Source organism: Dermacentor silvarum, chromosome 4 (genome assembly GCF_013339745.2).
Source record: "Dermacentor silvarum isolate Dsil-2018 chromosome 4, BIME_Dsil_1.4, whole genome shotgun sequence".
NCBI classification, from domain to species: Eukaryota; Metazoa; Arthropoda; class Arachnida; order Ixodida; family Ixodidae; genus Dermacentor; species Dermacentor silvarum.
Window position 1 is genome coordinate 81,209,755 of NC_051157.2, and position 21,485 is coordinate 81,231,239.

General features: G+C 48.8%; 1 protein-coding gene across 1 annotated transcript in view; it reads right to left on the reverse strand.

The window, feature by feature from the left end:
* The window catches only part of LOC119448722 (Down syndrome cell adhesion molecule-like protein Dscam2), a 355,923-nt gene that overhangs the window by 170,752 nt on the left and 163,686 nt on the right, over window positions 1–21,485 (reverse strand). The window contains exon 5 of the mRNA XM_049666474.1: window positions 8,361–8,669. Coding sequence (XP_049522431.1) covers window positions 8,361–8,669 — 309 coding nt within the window. The remainder of the gene's footprint in view (window positions 1–8,360; window positions 8,670–21,485) is intronic.

A 21,485-nucleotide genomic window follows, 5' to 3' on the forward strand; every position in this document is an offset into this window, starting at 1 on the left:
ATATATATATATATATATATATATTGTGACGTCTCGGTTTGTACGATGTTTATTAGGCCCGAAAGCTCGTCAGCGCACCAGCGTAGCACATAGCCGATGATGATGATCACATATACAGGTGAAGAGGAGGATAGGTTAAAGTGTGAGGATTTTGATGATAACATACAGACGAGGAAGATGTGCGTAATAAACGCCCGCACTAATCCCCCCCCCCCCCCCCCCCCACGTGAAAGCGGCCATCCCGGCCAGCCATCAAGTTGTCGAGGCACACCGAGTGAAGGGCGTCATGCGGGAGACGTGGACATCCTCGGTGTTTGCGGCAGCGGCGGTCTGTGGGGGCGTCAAGAGGTGTTACGCGACTGTTGACAGGCGAAGTCTGTCCAAGGACTATGTACGGCCTGATGAACTGTGGCTAGAATTTTACACACTAACCAGGGGTGCGAACAGGAGTCAGGAGCAGGACCACGTCACCAGGTCGAAAAGATACAACGTGATGGCATTCGTCGTAAATATCTTTCCGGTCTTGTTGTCTGGCCTCTGTGTTCAGACGAGCACGCTGGTGAGAGTGTTCGAGTCGGGAAACGTACTCTTCGCACGATGATAGAGATGAATTAGCCTTGAAATTGAAGAATGAAACGTCCAGAAAGAAAGTAGGGGAGCGTCCATAAACGAGGTAAAATGGTGAGTAGCCAGTTGTGCGCTGCACGGCCGTGTTATAGGGCGAAAGTGACGAACGGTAAAATGACATCCCAGTTTTTGTGGTCTGGTTGAATATAAGCGGCGATCAAGTTGGCAAGTGTGCGATGAAACCGCTCGGTCAGGCCGTTAGTCTGGGGGTGATAGCTAGAAGCTGTCTTGTGGGCAGTGCCGAAGGCTCGAAGAACTTCGTTTAGCAGTTGTGAAAGGAACGCCTTTCCATGGTCACTGAGTAGAAGACGAGGAGCGCCATGGCGTAGAATAATGGCTTCAAGAACGAAGTGAGCAACTTCCGAAGCAGAGCCAGTAAGCACAGAAGCTGTCTCAGCGTAGTGCGTCAGATGGTAGACGGCAGTCACTATCCATCGATTTCCAGCAGTAATGACCGGAAGGGGTCCGTAAAGGTCGATCCCAATAACTTCGAACGGGGCTTCGGGGCACGAAATCGGCTGTAATTGGCCGACAGGAGCAGATGTTGGGAGTTTGCGACGCTGGCAGGGAGACCAAGAACCAACGTACGAACGCTAGCAGAAAGGCCAGGCCAATAGAAACGACTTCGAATGCGGTCATAGGTTTTATGGAACCCAAGGTGGCCAGCTGTCAAATCATCGTGAAAGGCGTTGAGGACACGAAGTCGAAGAGAGCGTGGTAGAACTGGCACCCAGCGTTGCCCGTCAAGATGGTAAATACGGCGATACAGCACGCTATCGTCCAGCTTTAAGTGCTTGAGTTGGCGAAGGAGGCGTGCGTTAGGTGGACGAGAAGCCCCAGAGAGGTGATCTATGAAGCGTTGACAGTACGGGTCAGCCAGCTGACGAGAGGCAAGTGGCTGATTATTGGTGAAAGACAGTTGGTACATTGAGGCCAGGGAGGAAACCGTAGCAGTGTCGGTCGAACGGGTGACGTGCGAAGCGATTGTAGAGGCATCGAGCGGGGCCTTAGGAAGCGGGCAGCGAGAAAGAGCGTCGGCGTCTTGGTGTTTCTTTCCAGACTTGTAAATGATTTCCAAATAATACTCTTGGAGGCGCAAAAACCAGTGACACAGGCGTCCAGACAAGTTCTTGAGCGTGGAAAGCCAGCACAAGGCGTGGTGGTCCGTAACGATCATGAAATGGCGGCCGTGGAGATAAGGGCGAAACTTCTGTATCGACCAAACAACAGCCAGGCACTATTGCTCAGTGATCGTATAGTTCTTTTCGAAAGCGCTGAGTACACGGCTGTGGTATGCAATGACTCTTTCTCACGAAGAGTTGCCGCGTTGCAGAAGAATAGCACCTATACCGCGGCCACTAGCGTCTGTGTGTAGGAGAGTCGGTGCGGTCTCATCAAAATGGCAAAGCATAGGTGCAGACGTGAGGGCGTCCTTCAAGCGCGCAAACGCCAATTCGCATTCCTGGGACCACAGAAAGGGTACTCCGGAAGCTAGTAGCTTGTGTAATGGAGCTGCGATGGAGCCAAGGTTCTGGATAAAGCGACAGAAATAAGAGGCGAGGCCAAGGAAACTACGTAAGTCTTTGGGTCTGTCAGGACGAGGAAAGCGAAGGACTGCAGCAGTCTTGTCAGGGTCCGGCTGAATGCCATCCCTGCTCACGACATGACCCAGGGTCTTAATGGCTTTGCTGGCGAAACGGCATTTCTTTGTGTTCAGCTGAAGACCAGAGCGGGCGAGGCACGTCAGAACTTCATCCAAGCGTTGCAGGTCCTGAGGAAATGTGGATGAAAAAATGGCAATCTCGTCCAGATGACAAAGGCAGGTGTTCCATTTCAGGCCACGCAGCACGGTGTCAATCATGCGCTCAAAAGTCGCGGGCGCGTTGCAGAGCCCGAAAAGCATTACGTTGGACTCGTACAGTCCATCGGGGGTTGCGAACGCCGATTTTTCTTTATCGTCATCGTGCATGGAGATTTGCCAATAGCTGGAACGCAGATCCAGGCTGGAAAAGTATTCCGCACCTTGGAGGGAATCAAGGGCCTCGTCAATGCGCGGCATAGGGTAGACGTCTTTTCGAGTTATCTTATTGGGCGCCCGGTAATCGACGCAAAAGCGCACGGAGCCATCTTTTTTGCGGACCAAGACAACAGGAGACGACCAAAAACTAGCCGAGGGGCGAATTACCTTGCGTTCCAGCATGTCTGCGACGTTGTATTCGATGATTTTCCGCTTGGCTAGAGACACACGGTATCGGCGGCGCCGCACGACAGATGTGTCGTCTGTCAGAACGCGATGCTTTGCAACGGTTGTTTGGCCCAACGTCGACGAATAGACGTTGAAAGAATTAGCGTGCTTTTTCAACAAAGCCAGCAGCTGTTGTGTCTGCGCGGGTTTCAAGTCAGTGCTGATGACTGCTGTAAGGGCGGTGGCCGAAGAAGAATCACCAGAAGATTGGTCCGCAGAAGAGACTGGTGTAAGTGGCAAGACGCAGACAGGCTCCAGATCGAGGACGCATGCAACAGTTGTGCCTTGCGGAAGTAGGATTATTCTGGTGCTTTGTTCGTGGCAGTGACCAGCGCATATCCATAATAGAATCGGACAACTCCTGATGTAAATGCTATGCCTTTAGTAAGGCAACGGGAAGAACGGAACACCAAGACGTCACCATGGTCAATGTCGTTGGATAGGAGGGTAACAACTTGGTTTTGTCCTGGGAGTAGTTCCGTATCTTCCGCAACGGTCAGGTGAAATGGCGTGTGGGTTTCTTCGCCAAGCAAGTGTTCGGTGTCGGTAAGGAGTACCACACGCTGCCCACAACAAATAGCAGCAGACGGCCCACAACAAATAGCAGCAGACGCAGAAGATAGAAAATCCCATTCCAAAATCAGCTGGTGAGAGCACGATTATAGCACAGCAAACTGTATGTGATGGAGAATGTCATCGATAAGTACACGCGCAGTACAGAAGGCAGAAGGTCGAATAGTGTTCCCTTCGCCTGCAACCAGCGTGGGACCATCGCAAGGCGTCATAACTTTAGACGGGAACAGAAATGAGCATTGATAACAGACAAAGCCGCACAAGTATCCACTAAAGCATCCACAGGCACCCCTTCGACATACACACGAATCATATTGGATGGGCGCGCTGGAGAAATGTCAGCCTTGTCTGTGTATGCAGTTTTTCCTCCGGAAACTGCATCGCTTAGTTTTGCGCGCGAACGGTAGAGGTAACTGAGGCAGGCCGAAGTTGTGACGATGAGCGGTGGAAGGGCGATGGGGAACGGCGTCTGGCTGAACGGTAAGCGCCTCGTGCTTCAGGTGATGCAGGCGGAAATGGAGAGCGCTGCGAAGGTGCAGAATAACGCCGCCCTTGGTAAGAGGCCCCACTATAAAAATCGCGCTCACACATATCGTAACCCCGACGCTTGTCTTGCTGGCGCTTGCGGCAAAACGTGATATGTGGCCCCGATAGCCGCAATAATAGCACGTAGGACGAGACGGGCGCCTAGGGGTGTAGTAGGGGGTGTTCGGTCTACCGGGTGACAGTGAGTTCAGATGGGCCAATGAAGGCTCTGGCGGTGATGAAGGGAAGTGAACCGTGGGTGCAGTAGCAACCGACGCGTAAGTTGGTAGCGGCAACGGAGAAGTGACGTGACCGAGAGGCTTGGCAGCAACTTGCGCATATATCGGTAGTGCGGTAGTCGGTAGTAGCGTGACAGACAGGAGCTTCTACAGGCACAGCGCAGGTCATGGACGCCAGTTCTTCCCTGATAACGTCACGCAATGATGCACCAAAATGCTGGCTGGGACACGTCGAAGGTGAGGGTAACCTCATGGATTGCAACTCTTCGCGTATGAGCGTACGTATCAGTGTACGTAGATCGTGGTCCACCGTAGAATGGGCATCGTCAATGTCGAGCTGTAGGCGGACAGACTCGAGCTCATCGAGGCGCTCACAAGTGGTGCTGACGTCAGCGACGATAGCCGGGTTCTTAGTGGCGAGGAAATTGAAGGCAAGAGTTCCAATGCCTTTGAGAATGTGGCGTACCCTGTCCGACTCCGACATTGAAGAATGCAGGACGTCCTCGATGTAGGAGGTGTACGACTCGCCCAGGTGTTGTTTGCGAGCATCGAGGCTTTTCTTGGCGAGAGTGGACCACACGGCTGGTGTGCCGAACACTTCACGAAACTGATGCTTGAAGCGAGTCCAGTCGGTCAAGTCGATCTCGTGGTTAAAGAACCACGTCTTCGCCACACCAGACCGATAGAAGGAGACATGGCGGAGTTTATGAACATCATCCCAGTGATTGGCGGAACGGACTCGCTCATAATCGTCCAGCCAGTCTTCGACGTTTTCTCCGCGAAGACCAGCGAAGAGATGGGGGTCACGCTGGGGGATGTTGATGATAAAGGAAGGAGACACTTGTGATGTCTGAATGGTGGCAATAGGGGCGCCAGGCGGCACGTCCTGCGGCATGTTAGCTGACGGTGGGCGCAAGCGGCGACCTGAACAAAGCTCCAGGAGGCAGACCGGACGGCCAGAGGACGTAGGACCGAAGAGCACACTCCACCACTTGTGACGTCTCCGTTGGGACGACGTTTATTAGGCCCGGGAGCTCGTCAACGAATCAGCGCAGCACATAGGCGATGATGATGATCACATATACAGGCGAAGAGGAGGATAGATAAAAGTCTGAAGATGTGGATGATAACGTACAAATGAGGAAGATGTGCGTAATAAACGCCCACAAACGCCCACAATATATATATAAATATATATTCAAAAAAATTCGCTTGGTGTGTTCATATAATTGCTATCGCAATACAAAAATGGGAAAAAGGCAGGCTTTCGCACGGCATTCACGTTCACTTCGATTACAAACGATTCGAAATAGTACGGAGCTGCGTTTTTGAGAACCACACACGGCACCACCATTGACTAGTAAGTGCTTTTATTGCTCTTTTCGGTGGCGCCAGTACGCCGAACCATCAGGTCGAACTACAGCCGCTGTTGTTCTCGCCAACGTGACATAACGCCTGTGCGCGTTCACGCTACGTCAGACTATCTTTAAGCCTTGACGTAGCCCTGAAAGGAGACATTGCCGCCGTTGCCCGAGTAGAGTTGGGCCCGGCTGCGAGTTGCAACCAAGTCTCACTACTTTACTCATCACCTTCATAGGTGATGAGTCTTCATAGGCATAAAAAATGAATAAACACTGTATTCATTGCAAACATGTCGGTATATCATTGCGAAACCTACTACCTCGGCCACAGCTCGACAATTGGCCTAGCCAGGGCAGTGAAGCTTTCGCTGTCAACCAGGGTTAACCAAAGCTAAACCACAGCATTTTTTTTTTATTTCTCTTTTCAGGTGTTCGGGGGTAATGCGCGCAGCAAACCGAACCACTGCTCAGACATCACTCTGTAATTATCACCAATGCTTGTAAGTTGTCACGAGTGTTCTGTCCTGTTTTGGCTCATGTGTTGTGTCGGTCAAGTGGCGGAAACTGTTACGTTAACCTTCCAGCACCACAGTGTGGTATCCTGCTGGTCGTCTGCTCAATTAATATTGAGCAAACGACCAGCACACACGTTATTTTACGTATACAAGCGCGCTTTTCAATTACGTCTTTGTCATAACCTGGTCCCCACGGAACGAGAATCAAACCCACGGCCTTGTGCTTAGCAGCAGACAGCTATGTCCACTGAGACACTTCAGAGGTTAACATGTGTCTGTGAAAGCAACCTTCAATCTAGGTGAGAGGGAACACAGCACTTCTCATTCGCGGCTTTCGCAATGTTCTTCATTCAATCTTGCAACACTGGTTTCTCATCGATTCCTCCTTCAAGACCCTTATTTCACCATTGCCTTCACGTTTCGTTCTTGCATCATGCCGACATTTCTTTCATAGCGCTGCACCTTCACGACGGCATGAAAACGTAATCTACAAGAAGAAAAATCACTCTATCTTTAGCAAACTAACGTGCGAGAGAGACCCCCCTCTCCTCCCCTTTTTCCTTCCAAGCTAGAGGTAAAAGTTATAGGAAGGCAGCCAAGCACGTGTAGTTTCGCCATCTCTTTGATGCCCTATAGCTCATTCCACCTAGTTCATGCGCGCGTTCCTCGTAGTGTGCGGGCCCAAAATGGAGCTTTGGCGAGCAAGACATCGCCATCACACGTCCATCCGCAGCTTCAATCATCGCCTTCTCTTCCCTCTCTCTCTCATTGTCCTTCCCCTTAGACCGCAAGCAGAGAGAAAAAAAGGGGGGGCAAGCGAGGTGCCGAAGCCCAGCTTCACGTCAGAGTACGAGCAATCTCACGAGGCGCGTCTAATCGCTTCAATAAATCTCGGGCTAATCCCTTCATTTTCGGCCGTTAGAATAAAGACGCCTCTCGGAAACTGGACCGAGAGATGGAGAAGTGAAAGACGGGGGGGGGGGGGGGGACATTCAGGCAGAAGGCGAGAGGTACGCGGCCGACTTGCGCGTGGCGGACGTCATCGATTCGTTATTTGTCAGGCGTTAATGAGAAGCGATCGCCCCATTACCACGCTCGCGCGATTTAATCGCTAAAACTGCTGTCGCGTTGACCAGCGTCCAAGGCGAAAGGATAGACCGCAGGGAACAGAGCTATGTAGGCACTGGCTTGTGAAGTAATATTTCGTCATGGTTTTTTTTTTTTTCATCTCTTTTGTTCCCGCTTTTTTCAACGCCTCTTAGAGTTGGTAGATGCGTCCCTATACCAGCAAGGTGCTACACAGCAATAAAGCTTTAACGAGATCGTAAGCACTGCAGGCTAGTGCTTAGCACGTCGCTGTCACCGGAAATCATGCAACGTTGCTAATTCACCTTAGTGAAGTCCAGTCTTCATGCACCATTCTAAATTGTACTATGAAATATTTCCGTTTCGTGTCACTCTGCTACACTCCGGCACATCATAGCACAATTTCTGCCTTGCTATTTTGTAACTTCGAAATTTTCATCGTGTAGATGTTTTAGGGCTGTGTGTTCAAGTATGCCCCACTTCAGTATATCTCACTGTAACAGTATCCTATTAGCGACACCGAAAACCACAGGCTTCGTCAGGAATCTCCATGAATGAAATACATTAGGAAGTGTCAGCTTTGCAGCTGCATTCACTGGCAACGACAGAAGGTTGCATAGGTATGATTTATGACCGCAGATATTTCTTCAGTCTTTCGTGCTAACGCCTACAGAAATATTAGGACCCCGACGATGTGATTAAGCCTTATAATAGAGAGATGTAGCCTGCCCCTATTGGTACTACTTCTTGCGGAAAATTGCAATGCCAGCACATAGAGGTGAGAAGCTGTGCCAGGAGCACCATCTTGTGGCGTTGAATTCAACCACGGCCGACACAATTATTATGACAATGCGTAGACTGTGTTCTACATAGCTGACGTAGTAGATGCGTCGGTAGCAACATAGGCATGAACGTATAATGGAGCTCCTTTTTATCTTCTTTATATTCATTGTGCGCGATCTCTTATTCAACACGAAATAATTTTTAGCGAATTTTAATTGAATGCAACTTCACAATATGTCGCTAACAGCACTTAGTGCTGCAGTGCATGCCCCCAGAATTGCGATATTGTGTAAACGGTAATAGCAAACGGGCATGCCTAAAGCTCCTAGTGCTGTTCCAAACTAACTAGCCTCTATGAACGCAAATAGATTGCCTCACAAGTCAATACAAACGGTAGACTGCTCACCATAGACGACGAGCTCGGTCTCTGCCCTATCCTGGCGAGCAGTATTGTTGACGAGGCAGTAGTACTTGCCGGCGTCGTCGGCCATCACGGAGCGGATGACCAAGCTGCCCGAGGACATGCTTACTCGAGCGCCGTCTAGCTGCACAGGCCGGGGTCTAGCGGAGGCATCGCCGTCACGACGTCTGAGCCACTGGTACGAAGGCAAAGGGTAGCCCTGGGCCACGCAGGGCAGCACAGCCTCGGTGTGCTCCAGCGCTGTCACCTGGCCCAGGCGGTGGGTGATGCGGGGTGGCACCATGTTGTGCGGCTCTGCAGTAAACACAAGAACCGGGTAAAAAATTACGTTTCATGGGACCTGGCACTGAATTCACAACAAAGCTTTTCGGTCGTAGGTACCTTTGCCATTGGCCGGCCGCTTTCGATTATTAATAACATCAAGAAACTGCACTTGCTCCGAAAAAAAAAAATCCGTTCATTGCACTGCGAATGCACCGTTTCTTTTTTTCTCACCCTAATGAACTTTCCCGGAAATATGATGTCCCGACCTGTGTTCGCTTCATATAATTATCAGTTACTTTAAAGTTGTCGGTCTTATTTAAAGTGCAACACCCTCCTCTTGGCGGAGCGTAGCACCAGGATAGCGCGCGCCCGCACGAGAAGAAAATAAAGATGGCGCCTGGCCGTGGCACGTGAAGCCACGGCGGGCTGTTCTATTCAGGCGTCTATTCGGGTCAGCCGTCTCTTTCCTTTGCTCCTGAGGTATAAGCCTACAAAAGCAATACAATAGTGTAACATGATGATTATCTAAGCTTCATGAAAGCACTGACATCCGAGAAATGAGACCCAAAGAAAAGTCGTTTATACTAACACTTATAACAAACCATGACAAACAGTCCTTACTTACATAGCGTTGTCTCTCCTAAATAAACGTATTTCCGAAAATTTGAAAGTCTCTTACAAGTCAAACTCTATAATTAGGCTGTATTGCCAACAAGAATGACAACAATTCATGTTTGTGTGGGCATTGATTTCTTTTAGGCTTTAAGCTTTATAATTACTTTTAAAGGGCCGGGTCTCCTGTCAAGCTCATGGGGGATTTTTGTCCCGGCTCCTCCTCTCATTTTATGTGCAAAATCACGACTCGCTGTCACCTAATCAAACAAACTGTTCTAGCATAAGAAACTTCTTTTGTGAATACAGGACTCGTTATTTGCAGCGTGTTCAAGGTAGGAACTAGATAAAAGAATAGAATATTTAATAAAAGGTTGCTATTCATTATGTTTTGTAGAGGTAGACATATTGAGATCATGTTTTATCAATATTCGTAAGAAATAACGTGAAATTATCGATGCTCAAGTAACTGCATTGATGGAGAGAACAACGGCGTAGTTACATATCTACAAGGGTGAGATGATCAATTAGTAATACTCTATTCGTTGAACCGCCCTTATCGAACGCACCCCACCAAAATTTTACTTGGTGCTGCATAGGTTAATAGCTACGCGCGCTCGTTAACAACAAGCTTTGCTCGTTTTCATAAAACCACCCGTAACATTTTGGAGTACATCGGCTTGCTGAGCACTTCCTAGTTTCCTTTCGTTGCTGACTAATCGCCCGTCTTTCTCCGGGCACCTTTGTCTCCTGCCCTCCAAATCTAATCATTTCACTCCTTTCAACGCGCCACTACTTCCTCCCACCTCAACCACTCCACGTGGTGCCCACTCCTCGCGATAGCCCCGAAGCGATGCACAAGGTGGGGAAGGAGTAGGTGGTAGAAGCATCACGGGAGGATAAGAAGGGCTATGAAATACTGAAGGGGGGCGCCCACCGAAGCACCACACATACACGAGGCGACGCTCGTAACACCTGCCCGGATTTCTCGCCCCGTATACCTTGCTTGGTTTCTTCTCTCCCCGCTTTACTTCTTTTTTGTCGTTTCTCTGCCCCGTCGGCGTGCCTGCCGCGTGACATAAGTTATGTATGAGCCGCGCGAGAGAGATTCACCCGCCGGTTGCCATTATGGCACGCGCACTTTGTCTGGGTGACAAATGCACTAACGCCGCCGCCGCCGCCGCCGCCTGCTTGTCTGCCGGCCTGCCCGAACGGATGAGCTCGCACGTACGCACACACGCACACGTGCAAAGAGTGGCCGGCAGCAGACGAGCGGCCGGCAGTGCTACACGATAGTAGAGACGGAGGCGTCCTTCCGCGAGGGGAAGCGCAACTTTCGTATACCGGCCAAGCGACAAAGCCCAAAATTTGTATGCCTCAGAACGTGAACGGGAAAAGTGAAGGTCGAGGTAGAGAACGGAAAGCGGGTGGCATGGAGGGAATGGCGGGTGATAGGATGGAAATGAGGGAAGTCTCCACGCATTGTACGAAGCGCAAGCGGGACGAGAAGGAAGCCCGACTCGTGCCACGCAGCGCGTGAAGCCTTAAAATCTCCCGAGCGGCGGGAAGTTAATTAGGCTGCGGGGGGTTCTGTCCGAGAGCTTCCGCGGCACGTCGCGCCTTGATTCTCGCTCCTTAACGAGCGCTCCAGTGTGCGAAACGCCGTCAGTTGGTGGAGACTCGGACACTCGCTACACTGCAAGTACTGGCTGCGAGTCTTTTGTGCTGGTCAGTTTTTTTCGGTAGCGCAAAAGTGGGAAGTGTCAGGCTGCCGGTGGCCGCGGGAGCACCCTCTGCATCGCGCGCCGCCAACTTCACCGCAGGCTCTGGTGGTCGTGGTCTTCGTCGTTGTCGCAGTTGAGCCCCCGCCCCCCTCCCTCTTCCTTTCCCTCTCCTCTCTCGAAGAGTCTCCGTTCGCTTGAGCACACTCGCGGAGTCGACGGCTCTGCAGCGGCCCTGCGAAAGCCTCTGAGAACTAGTGGCCGGCGCGCTAAAGCGAACTCCGAGAACGGTAACAAACAAACGACGTCGCTACAATGGATGAAGATTCTGGGAGTGATGCGGGCGGAGCTAACTGTGTCCTCTTGATTTTTCTTTTCTATTTCCTCATCTGCGTTCTGTTGCTTCCACACATTTCTTTGGCCGGTCCGAAACTGAATGCGCCGACTCGCTTCGCTATTACGCGCACCGCTGGCTTCGGAAGGAGACGGCGTGCAGTGTGTTCGTTTTTTATTTCGTCACTTTTTCTACGCTATCTCCGTTCCATGCCGCTGCTATAGCGACGATTCGGGTGGAAGCACACGCGTGAAAGAAGAAAAAAAAAGGAAAAGCGTGAAGATGAAACGCAGAACTATCAACGGCTGATTCGCCGCGCAAACAGAGCAAGTGGATGGCGATCACCGGCCATGAGGATGGGTTCTACAGAAAAGGTTTTGAACTCAGCAAGGCGTTACAGTGTTGACTTGAGATTCGAGGCGCAGTAGAGTGTTCAAATAAGTAGCAGCTACGACGCTAAAAACGACTATGTGGTTTAAAAAATATAGGATGAAGTAATTGCTTCGGAGGTACAAAACAAATTCGGCACTTATGAAAGGTTTCGCGTAATTGCACTTAAATATCATATAAAGTCAGCGTAATGTATTTGAGCCCATCCACAGATTACATTTGCGCACAGGAGAGAGGTATAACGTTTTGTAATTGCAGATTGGGTTGATTTTTTTCGGAATGTATTATGGCGCAACAAATATTTCTGCGTGTATTTCTTCGTTAATATAGCACGAGCAGTCTGCTAAAAAGGTTGTTAGCACCGATCAGTCAGAATGTGAAATTACGTAAAAGAAACATTCTTGCGGTGACTTGGTTATCCTTAGAATTTAAGTATATAGCTGCTATATTGTTATTCACGCTTTGACCGTGGCCTGAAGAGGGGAGAGACCTCAAATAATGCACTGACTACGTTACGCGCAGTTGATCTACACAGGACAGCCTCCTCTGTGTATTTAATATTGCACATCACCTATATTCCGTGTGGTGTGGAGGAAGAAGATGGGGTTGCGAAAGACGAATATTGTTCTGTAACCTCTGTAAATAGAATTTACCATCCACTTTTGACTGATCGGTCTGCGTAATATTTCCTGGATACATTACCGGCATTTTTAGCCGAGCTTCTAGCGGTTATATTAGCCCTACGAGAGAGAGAGAGAGAGAGAAATACGTTTATTAAATCATAAAAAAATTGAAAATCGTTCATGTATGAAAAGGCAACCCCAATGGTTTTTCCGGTGAGGTGCCTAGATTAAGTTAATGGTTTCGCTTCTTATAAGCTAGTTGAGCAAGCTGTCATATATAGCTTTGCGGTGTTCAGGGGTCCCTCTGGGAAGGATCCATACACAGTCATTGAGTGTGACGACTGAGCTCTGCAGCCCAGCAAGGCAGATTCTTCGCAGTGACGATAGGCCAGGACATGTCCATAGCAAGTGGTGTGCTGTGGCTGGCGCACCCGTGGTGCAAGTTCCACAGGTGGGGTCAAGCGACTTGTCAATGTATTGGGCTTTGAAAGAAGGCGTGACTGCCGTGCCGGTGCGTAGACGGCGGAGTGCCACGCGTTCCCGGCGTGGAAGCCCAGGAGGGAGGGGGTCGTGGCCTTCGGGCAGAAGCGCTTGTAGAGCAAGCTCTCTATGCTGTCGGAGCTGCAGGTGAGCATCGACAGCGTCGACGTCTTCTGCCGATCGGGCTGTGACGGAAACGGGGCAATGAGAATGGGAGGTGGGTAAATTTGCTCCCCGCGCGAGCGCGTCCGCTCGCTCATTCCCTCCTGCGCCCATATGACTCGGTGACCAATAAACGTGCAGCTCAGTTCCCTTGTGCCGCAGAAGTGTTGCTTCTTCGTGGATGGCGGTTGCCAGCGGGTGTGCGTCAATCTTGCTAAGTTCGCGTACGGCGTCTTGCGAATCCGTGTAAATGTGTAGAGGGCGGTGATGCTCGAGGCGTTCATATCTGGCTGCCTGAGCTACCTCTAGAATCGCTTGTAGTTCTGCACCGGTCGTACTTAATTGTGTGCTATGAGTAGTTGTTGCTGTGTTGCTGCCGTCGCTGTTCGTCCAGGCAGTACTGACGTGATTCTGTGAAGCAGCAGCATCTGTGTAAATTCATTGAGAATGGCTCTGCGGTGATGGTAACGCCTCCGACTTATTTCATTTACTCCCACGTTGGTTGGAAGGTAGTGAACAATGGCCAACATCACGGGCAGCCACGGCGCCGAAGGTGTCGGGAGAAGAGGAGCTTGTGGTTTCCGACCGACCTGGGCGAGTATTCTTCGGCCTGAAGACGTAGCGGCTAGCCTCCGAACCTGGGCACATATGCGTCCTCCCTTAGTTCTTCAAGTGTGTTAATTTGTGCCTCTGAGTAAAGTACATGGGTTGGAGTATGCTTCGGCAAACCATACGCTATACGTATACTTTGGCGATGAACTGCTTCGAGGCGACGACGCATCGTTACCGTGGTTCGTGTGTAAGGGAATCCATACAGAATTCTCGATGTGATGAGATTTTTCATCATTATAACGAGGGCGTCTTCTCTGAGGCCCCACTTACGACTGGTGAGTCTTCGTAGGAGCCCTTGTGTTGCTCGGCAACGGCTCAGTGTCTGCTGAAGCCACGCCGTGTGGTTTCCTATGTCTGATATAGTGAGTCCAAGAATTCTGAGGTCCTGTACTTTTTCGATCGGGCTTCCTTGTATTTGCGGCACATTCATTAAGGCTACTGCTTCTTCCCTCATCTTCTTTGGACCAAGCACAATATACTGTGATTTTGACGGGGAAGGAGAGAGTCTGAGTGCCGAAAAATGACACTGTATTGTATCTAGAGCTGCTTGGATGGCATCTTGCTGCTCACCAAGTGACCCTCCCGTGGTCCATATAGGACCACGGGAGTATACTTACAGTATCACAGAAGTCGTGTGCGTATATTGAGTGATGCAACCTGTCTATCTTTGCGAGGTGATACGGGAGACGGTGCATGGCTATATTAAACAGTACAGGGGACAAAACTGAGCCTTGCGGAAGGCCATGTGTGATGTAATGAAGCGTCGAGAATCGATCTTCTATCGTGACTCGAAGAGTGCGGTTTGGCAAAAGTGACGTGATGTATGTCACTATGCGACCTTCTAGTTCTACTGCGTGCATTTCTTGCAACATAGCATCTACTCCTACGTTGTCAAACGTCTTATGTATATCAACGGTGGCTAGTATTCGAGGGCCTTGCAAGCGCTCAGAGGTTAGATCGTCATGTATCATAAGGAGGCTGTCTTGCGCCGACAAGCGAGCACGGAAGCCTGTTTGTGTGTGATGGAGCTTTCGTTCAACTTCGAGGAACCAGTGAAGTCTTTCGGCCACCATTTTTTCCATGACTTGGCCCAAATGTGATGTTAAGAAAATAGGGCAAAGGTTCGTTGCTAGCGTAGCTGGCTTGCCTGGTTTGGGGATAGGAATGACCAGGTAATCCTTCCACCCTTCCGGTACAATTCCGGTTTCCCATACTTCATTAATAAGGTCGAGGAGGTTTGACATTCCTTCATCGGGGAGATTGCGGAGAGTCGTATATGTTAAACCGTCAGGTCCAGGTGAACTTCTGCAATTCACTTTCATGAGTGCGTACCGCAGTTCGGCAATAGTGAATGCATGATCAAGCATATACGTTGCATCGGTATTCTGCTGGGCCTCTACAGTTGATCCGCTGAGTGTTGCAGTCTGAACAGCGAGAGGGAAAATCTGGGCAACGAGTTGAGTGGCGAAATATTGCTCTGATAGTTCCTGTTTGAGGGCAATGCTGCGCGCGGGCTGTTTTGCTTGGGCGGGTTGATCAACCATAGATGCCAGGTGCCATAAACGAGAAGGGTTAGTACGATGGTTTAGTCCACTGCATGTACGATGCCATCGCGAACGGCGTAGCTTCTTCGTGTACCTTCGGTCTGCAGCCTTTGCATGATTATGAATGATGCGAAATTCAACATTTTTTGGGTGACGTTTGGCTTGCTGTTGTGCCCTAAACCTTGAAGCTATGAGGTTCAGCATGTGCAAGTCCGGAGCAGGATCTTTCCAACGCGTGCGCGTCGCCTTTCTAGCCCTCTGCTTTGCTATATTTAGTCTGTCCAGGAAAGAACCCGTGCCATCCACGTACAAGTTGCGGAAACGGTCCCAGTTTGTCGTGTAAGTCGTTCTAGTCTTTGTGCAGGTTCGACTGATATTCTCTATGCTAAGTAGAGTGGGATGATGGTGAGACCCGTCTCTATTTTCTTGTCGTTGCCAACGTAAGCGCAAGTCTTGCGACATCCACGTCAAATCTGGCGTGCTGTCTTGCTGGCCTGCATGTAGCGCTGCTCTCGTGTAGACTCCAAGGACATTGGCGATGTTGAAGTCGCTTCTCTCCATAGCATCTATAAGTGCTCGGCCGCGCGGTGTGTCTATTCGGTAGCCCCACTGGGTATGTGGCGCGTTGAAATCGCCAGCTATAATGATATGTCTAGTCGGAAATCTCTGATTTAGACTCGACAACCAACTCATGTCGTCTCCGGGCTTACAACCAGGTTGTATATAAACTGAAGCAACTGTAAGTCGGAAATTTTCTAATGTCATAGCAACTAGAACGATCTCGCGGTGGGATGTGCACAAATCTTGAGTGTCTATCTGATATTTGCAGAAGGCGTTTGTCGACGAACACGCCAGCTAAGCCTCTAGCGGTGAGGTCTGAGCCCACGTGGTGGCCCTTCAGCTTGCGTGGTATACAAGGTTTGAGGTATTTGTTGTAGCCAGTCAACTGCAGTGTTGGTGGGGCGACCATTTCTTGAAGGAGGATTACTGGAATTCGGTTACGTTGTAGACGTAAGGAGAGTTCTGCATGTGCGAGAGTTAAGTTCCGACAGTTCCACTGCAACAAATGCGTTGGGTGATGGATGATATCATAGGGCCGATTCATTTTTGAGCTTGTACTATGACTACCGAGAAGCCGCTAACCCTGGTTCACCTCCTGTTCTTCGAGTCTCGCTACAGTAGGCATGCCCTACGAAAAGTTAAAAGAAATAATGTGTGGGGTTTTGTGTGCCAGGACATGATTATGAGGCACGCTGTAGTGGGAGCATGGGGAATAATTGTGACCGCCTGGCGTTCTTTACCGTGACTCCAGTACTCGGTACACGAGCGTCTTTGCATTTCGACCTCATAGAAATGTGGCTGCCACGGCCGGGATTCGATCCCACGACCTCGGGCTTAGCAGCGCAATGCCAAAGCCACTTAACTGCTGTTACGTTCCGGAGGCGTGCCGTCATGTAAGACCCTTAGAACCTATCACTAACAAACTTCACTGATTAGCTGAGATTATGTTATAATTAGATTAATAGAGTACAAACTTTTCCCTTACTGGAAATGTTCAAGTCCTGTTTATTAAATTACGCTGTCGAATACCTACATTAAACTAATATCTGCAGAAATTTGGTCTGGCGCCCTCCTTCTTAATTGTGCTCATATTGTGGTGCGGATGAGACGATAGAACACTTTTTGTCACGCCGCCATTTTTCATTATTAGGAAAGCATACTTTAGAAGGGAAATTTCACGGTGCTTGCTTGAATCTTGCCATTCCCGATGTTCTAGTTTTGGGAGCCTCCTCTTTAGGACATTATCACAGGGATGTTGATGTAGCTGTTGTGAGGTTCATAATTGAATCAGGACGATTTCCCTGCTAAATTCTTAAATATTTATCGGAGTTCGTTCTCCTTTTTTTATCTATTCAGCATTTCTCATTAGTGTTTCTTCTTAAACTCGATCAATCATTTTTCTTACTCACCCGATTCTTGGGTTTCGGGTGAATAAAAAAAGAGTAAGGAGTAACTAAGAGTAAGGGGGTACTCACCCGATACTTGGGTATCGGGTGAGTACCCCCTAGTATATATGAGCAATTCGTAGAAGAAAACAAATGAACTAACCAACTAATGTTTTGAGATAACAAAAACAACAACACCGGCAAAAACAACAACGACGACGATGACCCGCCTTGTCCTGTCCGGTGCTCACCTCTTACCCTTTGTAAGTAAACTCCCATCATGAGCGTAACAATGTGGTGGAGGCTTCTACTACTGTGAGATGCCAGAGAACGTTTCCTGGAGCATCTCGGCTAACAATCGTCGCTGGACGGCAAGGTGCTGGCCCCGAAGGCCGTTTTGAGGCTAATCTAAACTCTGATACCCAGCCATACCGGGGGGTTCCATGGCGGTTGCAAAACCCTGATATATGACCCGGGACATCATAGGAGTAACACACCCGGATAGGCCGAAACGTTGGTTGCTTCTCGATGAAGTCGGAAATATTATTGCACACTGATCAGTGGAAAGGTTCATCGCGTGTATTATGACGATACAACTAGAGTCGAGAGGAACGGGCATGGATAGACCGTCGGTCGTAGGTATAAGGCGTCTACGACCGTCGGTCGTAGACGCCTTATAGCGTGTCCTCATTCGTTACTGTGGGGACGCGTTACACTCAAAGGCCGCTGCGCTAACCATTGGTCGCCACGAGGCCGAAAGTGACGAAGGCATCGTCTTTTGTGCCGTGTACGCACAAGGGTTATTAGATGCGGAACACGACATCTCTTCGCGGTGGGAAAGTTCCTCCCAGACAATCTGTCGCATGGTCGAAGCTAGGTCGAAGCAAGAGCTCATGTCCACACCGGCAACAGTCGTAATGTTTGTCAGCCAACCAAACTTTAGTGTTTTGCTAGTCATTTAATGCCGAATGACGTCAGACAGAGAATCCTGGATTTCTTTGCCGATTAGAAAATTGTACACGTACGCAGCGATTCCTTTCAGCAAATGTCCGACTTTGTCCTATTCCGATATTCGAGCACTGAACAACTTACACAGCTTCAATACATCCTCGATATGTATGTTGTGCATGTGTCACCTGGCACTTGAGAAAAGAGCGCAAGAAGTTCACGCTGTATTCTTTCTTTCTGTAATTTTTTTCAACAGACGCATTTTTTCTTTCTTTTTTGCATTTCTTGCTTATTTTTTCGCTAGTTCTGCCAGCAACTTCTCAAAATTCCTGACGCTACTCACGTCTTCAATGGCAAATAGTACATAGCTGTGGACATTTACGCATTGATATTTCATTTACCTCGAGGTGAGTTGAGAACTATTAGCGCGGCAGCCAGCCACTGCGTTCACCCAATTTGGTTGCAACATGGAATAGTCCTACTCTGCCTAAAGGGTTACCTCAGCCCATGGTAGCAGACAAATATATTACTACTCGTAATGTTGAATAAGCGGGTAGCAGTCAACTCAAAAGCAAATTATACCACGTTTGAAGCTGCTCAATGTAGTGTATACATCGTTTGCAGCACGGGAAGACCCCCTGTACCGCCAAAAGCGCTTGCAACTATGGGGAGTAAGCGTAAGCACCAAACTTACGTGGCTTTGACGAGGATTAGCGAGCTCTGAATAAGATGCAGCCAATTCTCATGACAGACATAATAATAGTGAAGGCGGCCGATAACATGGGAAGTAGCACATACATAAAAAAGGCTTTGTGAATTCATCTTAAGATTTTTAACAGCGGCAGTTGACTTGTCCTTTACTTTTTTTTTTCATTCACACGCAGTATGCAGTCAAAGTGGCATTTTCGAGGATTCTAGAATATTGTTAACAGAAGACACGGGGCCTGATTGACCACATCATAAATATAGGTAGAGGATGTAATCATTTTGGCTTCGGGCTAGTACATTTCATTTCTATACGGCTGCAGACCCTATTCGCTGTACTTCCTTTTTGAAACAAATGACAAAACAAATCTTGTCGAACATACAATTACCAAGTAAGATTGCTTAAAAATCTTATTGTTTTTTTTTTCAGCACGTACACCGTCTATACATTTAAAAACATACAATTATCTACTCAATGCGGGGTTGGCGCCAAAATGTTGCACCGCATAATTTAGATTTACACAGCGTTTACGCGTGCACTCCCACAACCTGTATATGCTGATAATTACCCAACTACACCATGCACATTCGAAACGACTCGAGTAAGAAGGAGAAATGTCGAGGGTTTTGCTTTCCCAACCAATCGCTCATCTCCTTCCTACACATAGTTTCATTCAGTGCATCGGGGCAGAACTGAGAGCTACTAACGTGGCGTTCCATTCAAACTAACATGCGCAAAAAAAAAAAGTTACTTAGTCTCGCCTGTCAAGTTTGCACGTGATATAAAGCGTGCAAGAACTTTGACGTTGAGTCCAAGAGAGCACCGTGCAGCGACGGCCCGGGTATTCTAATGAGGAGGATGTTTCGAAGCGCCGTTCATCCAATTTTACTGCCACACAGGAACGACAGGCCCTAGAAAGGTTTCCTCATTAGACATCTCCGCAGTTTCTTCTAGAGCACGCGCCAGAGGAGCCACGTGTATTTCGCAGTTAGCGCTCTTCTATAATAGAGTACTCCGAAGCGCGTGCAGTAACAACCACCGAGAAGTTTGTTTTCCCTGTCTAACAGGACAAAAAACAACAACAAAAAAAGCTTACAGAAATCGGTAACTCGCACAGAGTGCTGTGTGTCAGTGTCTAATCGAAACGGCTACAAACAAGACTGTAGAAGCGTGCACGCGCGCGCCCGCTATCCAATTCCTGACGTTAATACTATAGCAACCGTAAATTTTGCAAACGCCAACAAAGACACTTCTACATACCACTGCGTTGCTCCGAACGTTGGAAGCGCCGGGATCTTCCTTGCCGCGCAACTCAACTCGCAAGCACGCCCGGGGCAAAGTTTTGTATTCGTTTTGATTTAGCGCTGTTTCCAATTTAGCGCGAATCGTTCCACGGTCCTATACCGCGGATTAGGAATCAAACGAGGATGAACAGGCGAGGAGATAAAAGAATGTAAGGGCTCGTAAAAGAGCGGGCACGAAACGAGTTCCTCAGCAGGAGCAATACTTCTGAATCACTTTCCCCTAGTAGTTCAGTGCGCACTTCCCTAATTCACGTTCATTTGTTTATTTCTTTTTGCGCGACTGCTTTCGTAAGCTCGTCAAATAAAAAAAGCAAAAAAAAGGAGAGTTGTGGAGCGAAGGGGCGGGGGTTCTATTTGAACATATACTTTCTTTCTCGTACTGCTGATTTCCTGTATTTATTTTTGTTTCTCTGGGCAGTAACTTATCGGAATTTCGAAGGGGCTGGAAAAACGTGCGTGAGCTGCGACCAGAAGGTTTCGTCATCAGCCCCCGATGAAGCGAAACAATAAATAACGCGGAGCTCCAGAAGCGAAGTTTAATTTCGGCGCGCCTACCGGCGGGCTCCTATTTTTCGGCTGTCCATTTTCATTCGGAGGCAATCGGACCTACCGACGCAAGTTGTATAATGGTAATGTGAATGCCTCTGCTTTGGCCCTGGGCTGATATATCCGCTGCGGGGCCTTTGCATTTGGCTCGTCGCTGCCTCTTTCCTTCTGTGGCGCTTTCGCGGACACTCCGGCTTGCACCGTGTTCCAGGATTTCTACTTTGTTCCATTGCGTTCACTCTTTCTGACGTCTATTGCTTTCACAGTTCCCCCAACTGACGGTCGTCATCAAGCGACAGAGACGAGCATCGATCGCCAATTGTAAGCGCGTTGTTTGGGTAACAAGAGGCGGCAAAGCGAACAGGTAAAGAAAAAAATAGGTGAGGAATAAATATAAAAGATTGCAAAAGAAAGCTGACGAGGGAACGACTGAGAAGCGGGGAAGTTCAGTGACATAGTAAATTAAGCGAGATAAGGCAGTGCTCACACAGGTTGCCAAACTTTTGTTCCAACGAGCCGAAAAAAAAAATGCGCATTGCTACCTCTCCGTACTCTCTACATTTTCCATTATCAGCGCTTTCAATTTCCTGCTAGTATCCTTTCTTATCCCGAGACAATGTTCTCCTTTCAATTTTCTCCCTATTCTCTTTCGTATACGTACTTTTTCTTCCTATTATGCATTTACTTACGGGCGGGGTACCTCTTACCACGACTTAAGTAGCAAGCTAGGCATGCGGACAGGCAAACCTCAGCAGAATCCATTATATTTTCTCTCTCTCTCTCTAACTCCTTCGCTTACAAGTTTGCTCAGAATCTAGAAGCAAGCACGTGTCGTTCAAGTATGCCACTAAAACTGACTTGACTGCAGCGAGGAATACAAGAATTTGTACGATTGCAGCACAAAGGTAATATATTTGT